We start from the raw sequence: 8645 nt of genomic DNA, 5'->3' as shown, positions 1-8645 counted from the left end.
TAAAATGCTCTCACCTCTCTCTATATTTAGTGTAAAATGGTCCCAAATGAAGCCCCAAAGCTTATTTATCAAAGTGGGTTCGAATATGAAAATTTCCAAAAATGACCCCCGAAGTCAAATATGTGGTGCAATTATGCTATAGCATAATCGAAATGTGGGCAGCATTCTTGCAGCATAATTATTATGCGATAGCATAATTGACAGCATAATCGATTATGCTACAGCATAATCAACATGCGACAACATAATATTTTGCCTGACACTGCTTCATTATGCGACGCATATGCGGTCCGCATAGTCATTTTGCGATCACAAAATTGGTTGCAAATCCAGCCTTTGGTAATTTGATCATAAGTTTGTGTAGGAATGTCCAAATGAGGAACGGTTTAAAGTGTTAGAAACTAGACTCAAAGTCCTTTCATTTGATACATTTTTAACCATATAAAATATATATATATATATATATATATATATATATATATATATATATATATATATATATATATATATATTTATATATGCTTGTCCAAAGTGTGGACTTGTGCAAACTCATTTGGAATTTTAGCCTAGTTTGAAATTTTCCAATTTGACTTAAACTTAGCCCTCCCATTAGACCCCACATTACACATTATAAGACTGATACACTTATTTACCAAATCCAATTGATGCCCATCATGTTAATAGCACATAAAATATTATAATTAGCCTATATGGCACCTTGAAATCCTAATTTACTTAGCAAAACTTTTCGGGGCCTTACAAGCATCGAATTTACCAAGCTGATCCTTTCCATTTTTGAGAACATAGCATTTGCACCCAATTTCTTAGGTGAGTCAGCTTGGGTTTCCTTCCATTCAACAATTCATATGGGATTTTGTTCAGAAGTGATCTGATCATGAACCCGTTCACCAAGTAGCAGGCAGTGTTGACAGCTTCAACCCAGGAGTTCTTTGCAATTCCACTATCGATCAGCATTGTTCTTGCCATTTCTTATAGAGTTCTATTCTTCCTTTCTACTACTTCATTTTGCTGGGGAGTTCTAGGAGCTGAGAAGTTGTGAGTGATGCCATTTTCATTGCAGAATTCATCAAATTTGACATTGTCAAATTCTGTCCCATGATCTGATCTAATGCATGCGGCTCTAGACTCCATCTTCACCTGGATTTTCTTCACAAAGGCCACAAACACCTCAATAGTTTCATCTTTGGTTCTGAGAAGCAGAGTCTATGTGAATCTAGAGTAGTCATCTACTATCACAAAAATGTATCTTTTTCTTCATCCGCTTTGCACTCTCATAGGTCCACACAGATCCATATGCAGAAGCTCTAGTGGCTTTGAGGTGCTCACATCTCTTTTAGACTTAAAAGAGGACTTCATATGTTTTCCTCTAACATAGGCGTCACAGACTTTTTGCATCTTGAATTGTGACATAGGCAGACAATGGACCAGGTCCTTCTGAATTAGTTTGTTCAGAAGAGAAAAACTTGCATGACCCAATCTTTTGTGCCATAATTTAGTATTATCATCAACAGCTTTCAGACACCTCAGATCACCACTCTATAAGGACTCGAAATCAGCAACACAGATGTTCTTGTATCTTTTAGCCACAAGTACTATTTCACCAGTCACAAGATCAGTGACTGTACATATTTTGGACAAGAATTCCACCTTGTTTCCTTTGTCACAGATTTGAGAGACACTCAAGAGACTGTACTTAAGGCCATTGACATAGTACACATTTTCAATAGAATGCGTGAGTGACTTCCCGACATTTCCAACTCCAAGAATGTACCCCTCTTTTTCATTGCCAAAGGATACACTCCCTTCTTGCAGGGCTTTTAGTGAAAGAAAGTCCGTAGTGTTCCCAGTCATGTTCTTTGAACACCCACTATCCATGAACCATTATTGACCGCTTCCTTTTACTGTTCCCTGCACAAGAGATTAAGACTTAATTTTAGGAACCCAAGCAAGTTTGGGTCCCTTGTAGTAGGCAAGAGGATGAATAAGAGTTCTCTTAGTCCATGCAGGTAATGTGCGTTTTTTGTGAGTGGTACCTGGTCCCTCTTTTGTAGTCACCTTTTCAGCAAACACTTTGTTTTTCTGAATCGATTGATTCTTGGCTTGGACATCTTCCTTGAACTTCCCAATGTTCCCACATTGGGTACAAGGCCAGTTACCAGAGACAGTGATGTACTTGCTGTGAGGAGTTTTCTCCCTTTGGGACCCTATTCCCTGCCTGTTTTCACAATCATTAGTATGTGGGGCAGTGGTAGCTTCTGAGGACCAGGTCCACTTTAGGGACTTTTCAAGATCATTCTTTACTCTTTCTAGATCAGTTTGGAGTTGCTCGTTTTTCTCAATTTTAGCACACATCCTAGATCTCATAGCTTTCACCTCATTTTCAAGCCTAATGTGTTCCTCACTGGCTATCTCCTTTCCTTTTCCAGAATTTTCAGGTTTTGACTTAGTCCATGGTTTCACTGTTGTTTCCCTTAGGTTTGTAATTTCTGCCAATAGATCATCCTTTCCTTTTTTGAGGATTTCAATGGTTTTCTTATGGACAGTAACTACAGCCACAAAGTCGTCTCTAGTTTGTTCAAATTCTCCTAATTCTAAGGTCAAAAAATCCCTATCCTCCACAAGACTATGAAAAGCAGTGATTAATACATCAGCTAAAGACCTGAGTTTTTTGGTAGAATAGGATTTCAGATTTCTCTAAACATCCCTGAAATTTACCTCTTTGTTGCCATTGTCTTCATCATCATCTAATTGAGCCATCAAAGCAAAAGTTGAGTCATATCCAATCTCCTCGCCTTCAACTGCCATCATGGAACTATCACCAGTATCAGGTTCATCTTCAGACTCACTAGAGGAACCCCCCATGCTGCAAGAGCCTGTCTCATCATATTGTCAGCAGATCTTTTTCTCTTGAAGTCCTTGAAGGGAACATAGTTCCTCTTAACTGTTTTCTCATGGTAGTTCTTGGAGAATTCTTGTTTCAAGAGGGAACAATCTTTCATGAAGTGTCCCGGCTTTCCACACTTGTAACAAAGATCACAGTTTTTTGGTCTGTTAGAGGCGTCCCTTTTTTGCATTTCTCCATTTCTTCTGACCATCTTCTGAAATCTTTTGGTTAAGTAAGCCATGTCACTATCTTCCTCACTTGAATCATTGTTATCAGCTTTAAGTACCAGGTTCTTTTCCTTCTTTGGTTCTCTTCTTTCACTGTCTATCTTTCTCTTCAACTCATAGGTCTTCAAGTTTTCGATCAGCTCTTCTATGGTCAGCTCCTGTAAGTCCTTTGTTTTAGTAATAGCATTCACTTTGCTTTCCCAAGAGTTAGGCAGAAAGCTAAGGATTTTCCTCACTAGCTTGTTTCTGGGAATAGTTTCACCAAGTGAGTGTAACACATTTATGATGGAAGTGAATCTTTTATGCATATCTTTAATGGGTTCATCGCCCCTCATTTTAAAGAGTTCATACTCAGTAGTGAGCATATCAATCTTAGACTATTTTACTTGTGTAGTTCCCTCATGAGCTGTTTGCAAGGCTTTCCATATCTCCTTGGCTGTGTCGCGGGTGGAGATTCTATTGTACTCTTCAGGTCCTATTCCACACACTAGAATTTTCTTGGCACAAAAATTCTTCTCCGCAGCTTTCTTGTCTGCTTCAGTGTACTCTTTGCTGGTTTTGCCATTGAAAATGGAAGTTCCTCTAGTTCCTTGGTTGGACCATAAGGACCATCACATATGATATCCCATAACTCACAACCCTTAGCCATGATAAAATCATGCATTCTTATTTTTCACCACCCATAGTATTGTCCATTGAACTTGGGTGGTCGGTATGTAGATTAACCTTCTTCAAAATTTGGTGGAGCAGCCATGAGGATTTGTCCTAGGTGTTAGCCTGATAGGAGGAACCTGCTCTGATACCAATTGTTCGTTTGTGTGAGTCCAACAAACAGTAGAGTACCTGGTCCTCTATGAGATTCTACTGAGAATGCTAATAAAGCAGTACGTAAATAAGGCAGAGGATTTTTACGTGGAAAAATCCCACACAAGGGGATGTGATACGGCAATCACTTTATTTCCAACTAGAAATAGTGCAGCCAGTCACTTTATTTCCAACTATGACCAATTGACTTGTACTATGATAAGGGAACCACAAGGGTATCAGATCCTGATTTGAGTTCCTAGCTCCTAAAGCTGTAGCAGTTCACCTTTAGCTTGAATTCGTTAAGCTTGCAGTATAGTTCGAGTAGGTCAGGTTCCCTATCTGGTTCTTAACAGTAAGTTTGTTAGATCATCAAAACATAAGGCAAAACCATTTAAAACCTATCACTCTTGAACCTCAAGCAAATAGACGAGGTCGACCGCCTCAAGACAACGTCCCAGTTCCACCCCTACCTCCACCAAGAGCGGCTCTTCATCGGGTGTTACCTAATGAATGGTATGCGAGTGCCATAGTCCTGCCCCACATTACCTATCATTCTTAAATCATGAATGTAATGCTCACATTGCTAGAGCAACAGGAATTCTTCACCGGGGCTCTGAATCAAAATGCATACAAACACTTGAAGGGATTTGTGGACACTTGTAGGGAGGGTAAACAGACATATGTCTCCGAGGATGCTTTAAGGTTGAGGCTATTTCCTTTCTCTCTACGGGGGAAGGCCTTGGATTGGATAGAGAGATTGTCAAACCATTCCATCCATACATGGGATGAGTTGGCACAGAAATTTATTTCTAAGTTCTTTCTCCGGGCATTTGGCTACTCTTAGAGACGAGATTCTACCATACAAACAAGAGGCCAATCAGGCGTTGCATGAAATATGGTAGAGGTACCAAACAATAGTCAAATAGTGCCCTAATAATGACATGACAGAGGCTATGATTCAACAAATTTTCTACTAGGGGATCAATACGACCAATCAGTGGGTGGTAAATCAACTTAACGGTGGAAATTTCATGACAATGTCGTATGCAAAATCTTGTGAGATTTTAGATGAAATGGCGGACACTTCATAGGCATGGAAAAGTAGGGAAAATGTTCCTCAATGTGATCCGAACGTGATTCACCTGCATAAAGAATTGCATGATCATGGGCAAGCCATTGCCGAGTTGACCACCATAATGAATCAATTAGCAAAGGCTCAACTTCAACAAGTGCAAAGTCCTAAGCAAGTCAATACCATGGAGGGAGTAAACATGATGGTGAACAAAAGGAGGACCAAGGGACCACAAGTGCAAAACCGAATGGAGAATTATGTGTAAGAAGATAGTGGGTTTGCTCAAGATGAATCCTACAATAAACAAGAGGAAGAAGTGCAATATGTGAACAACTTTCAAGGGAAAAGAAATAACTCTCAAGGCCCTAACCAACAACACCAGTAACCTCAAGTTAATCAAGGTAATTGGAATTCCAACAACCAAAATATTTGGAATAATAAAAACAATCACGGAAATTGGAGTGGTGGAAATAACCAAGGCAACTGGAATGGCAATAACCAAGGATATTGGGGTGGAAACAACCAAGGGGATGGAACAATAATCAAGGCAATCGAGGGTCGGGTTTTCAAAGGCCCCCGATGTATCAACAACCGAGCAACCAGCCTCCTTATCCTTCACACGGTCCAAGTTCCTCCAACAATGAAATGGGGCGTATTGAGAATATGTTCAAGCAAATGATGGAGAAGAATGCCGACTACGATGCCCAACTTGCCTCTCACAATACATCTATCCATAACTTGGAAGTCCAAATGGGGCAATTCTCTCAAGCCCTAAATACTCGTCCTAATGGGGCACTACCAAGTGACACGGTGGTGAACCCAAAGGGTGGGAACAACACGGGACATGCCATGGCCGTTACTACAAAAAGTGGAAAATGTGGGGATGCACCCACCTCAAGTAAAAGGAAACTTGTGGATGATGAGCAAGTGGTTCAATAAGATGAGACCCCAAACAATGTGGTGCAAGCAAATGATGAAGTGCGGATTAATATTGATGACAATGTGGAAGAGACTCAAGAGGACGTGAACTTGTCTAGGGATCACATTGTTGACATACCGGAACCAGTAGTGCAAAAGGCTAAGGCACCAATTCCTAGGCCTCCTCCTCCATATCCTCAAAGGCTTGCCAAGCAAAATGGCAAGAATCAATTCAAAAGGTTTATTAACATGATGAAGAGTCTATCAATCAATGTTCCATTGGTTTAAGCCTTAGAGAAAATGCCCGGTTATGCAAAGTTTATGAAGGATTTAGTGACACAGAAGCGGTCAATGAATTTTGAAACTATAAAAATGACTCATCAAGTGAGTGCAATTGTGCATTCAATGGACCCCAAGTTGGAGGATCCCGGCGGTTTCACGATTCTTTGTACAATTGGAAGTGCCATGTTTGCAAAATCTCTTTGTGATCATGGGACAAGTATATATTTGATACCCTATTTGGTTTTCAAGACTCTAGGAATTGGAGAACCAAGACCCACATCTATGAGATTACAAATGGCCGATTGTACCATGAAGAGACCATTGGGAGTGATTGAAGATGTATTGGTTCGTGTTGATAAGTTCATTCTTCTGGTGGATTTTGTCATTCTTGATTGTGAGGTTGACTATGAGGTACCAATTATTCTTGGGAGACCTTTCCTTGCAATGGGGCAGGCTCTAGTTAATGTTGAAGCTGGAGAACTTACCTTTCGGGTTGGTGATAAAAAAGTGATTTTCCATGTGTGTAAGTCTATAGGAAACCCAATAGCAATGAGGTGTGCTCTTTCGTGGACTTGGTGACTGATGTGATTGTGGATGAAACAAGTGTTGTGATAAATGTCGATGATACATTAGAGGCCGTCTTGCTCAACATTGATGATGAAGAGATAGAGGACTTCGTGGAATGTGTGAACTCTTTTCAAGTAATGGGGTTTACACTTATAAGCCCCGCAAATTGTCCTTGGATCTTGAAAATAGGACAACTCCTCCAACAAAGCCTTCAATTTAGGAGCCTCCCATCTTGGAGTTGAAGCCATTGCCTCCACACCTTCGGTATGAATTTCTTGGCCCTTCCTCTACTTTACCGGTTATTCTTTCCTCTTATTTGACAAATGTGCCGGTAGACTCCACATTGGCGGTGCTACAAAAGAGGAGGAAGGCTATTGGATGGACATTAGCAGATATACAGGGGATAAACCCAGCATTTTTTATGCACAATATTAACTTGGAGAAAGGTGGAAAACCATCTATTGCACATCAAATGCGACTCAATGAAGCCATGTAGGAGGTTGTCAAAAAGGAGATCATCAAGTGGTTGGATATCGGGGTTGTCTACCCCATTTCCGATAGTTCGTGGACTTCTCCGATTCAATGTGTCCCAAAAAGGGGGGCATGACGATGGTCACCAATGATAAGAATGAGTTGATTCCTACAAGAACAATGATTGGGTGGAGAGTGGGTATGGACTATCGTAAGCTCAACAAAGTCACAAGGAAGGACCATTTTCCACTTCCCTTCCTAGATCAAATTCTTGATAGATTGGCCAGATGTGTTTTCTATTGTTTCCTTGATGGGTATTCCGGCTACAACCAAATTCTTATTGCTTTGGAGGATCAATAGAAAACTACATTTACACGTCCTTATGGTACTTTCCATTCAAGCGGATGCCATTTGGGTTGTACAATGCACCAGGGACTTTTCAAAGGTGTATGATAGCGATCTTCATGGACATGATGGAGGATTACCTTGAAATCTTCATGGATGACTTCTCGGTGGTGAGGAATTCCTTTGATGATTGTCTCACAAACTTGGATAAAGTGTTGGCAAGATGTGAAGAAACAAACTTGGTGCTCAATTGGGAGAAATATCATTTCATGGTCAAGGAAGGCATTGTCCTTAGCCACAAGATCTCAAAGAATGGAATTGAAGTTTACAAGGCAAAGATTGAGGTGATTTCTATACTTCCACCTCTAACTTCGATGAAAGGCGTGCGGAGTTTCATAGGACACGCGGGATTTCACCTACGTTTCATCAAGTATTTCTCTTAACTAGTGAACCTGTTGTGCAAGCTTTTGGAGAAAGATACTAAGTTCCACTTCAATGATGATTGCATGCAAGCCTTTGAATTGCTAAAGTTCAAGTTGACCACTACTCCCATTATCAGCGCTCCAGATTGGAGTTTTGGGGCAACGCTTCAATAAGATTTTTCATCTGGTCTACTGTGCTAGTAAGACCATGAATAGTGCCTAAGTCAACTACACCGTTACGGAGAAAGAGCTCCTTGCCATTGTGTTTTCTATTGAGAAGTTTCACTCATACTTGATGGGTGTAAAAGTGATTATCCACGCGGATCATGCGACACTTCGTTATCTTATGAGGAAAAAAGATTCCAAAGCCCTGTTGATGAGATGGGTGCTTTTGTTGCAAGAGTTTGATATTGACATCTAAGATCGAAAAGAAAGTGAAAACCAAGTGGCAGACCACTTGTCTTGTTTGGAAGAGGAGGGGAGGCCGCATGATGGCCTTGAAATCAATGACTCTTTCCTCGATGAGCAACTTTTGGCTATTTCAATGAAAGAAAGTGCCATAGTTCGAGGATCTAGCAAATTTTCTTGAGAGTGTTATCAACCCGGATGAGTTCTCTTCAAACCAAAGG

The 8645-nt window shown here is 40.5% G+C and overlaps 1 protein-coding gene across 1 annotated transcript; it reads left to right on the top strand.

The window, feature by feature from the left end:
* The first annotated feature begins 6229 nt into the window (after positions 1–6229).
* LOC138875870 (uncharacterized) lies at positions 6230–7274 on the top strand. The gene is made up of 3 exons (XM_070154743.1): positions 6230–6765; positions 6816–6912; positions 6999–7274. Exons 1-3 carry the CDS (start codon positions 6230–6232, stop codon positions 7272–7274), a joined length of 909 nt encoding a protein of 302 aa, XP_070010844.1.
* The last annotated feature ends 1371 nt before the right edge of the window (positions 7275–8645 follow it).

This window comes from Nicotiana sylvestris, chromosome 8 (assembly GCF_000393655.2).
Source record: "Nicotiana sylvestris chromosome 8, ASM39365v2, whole genome shotgun sequence".
NCBI classification, from domain to species: domain Eukaryota; kingdom Viridiplantae; phylum Streptophyta; class Magnoliopsida; order Solanales; family Solanaceae; genus Nicotiana; species Nicotiana sylvestris.
The sequence above is the reverse complement of the archived record's forward strand: the minus strand, read 5'-3'. Positions and strand labels throughout refer to the sequence as shown.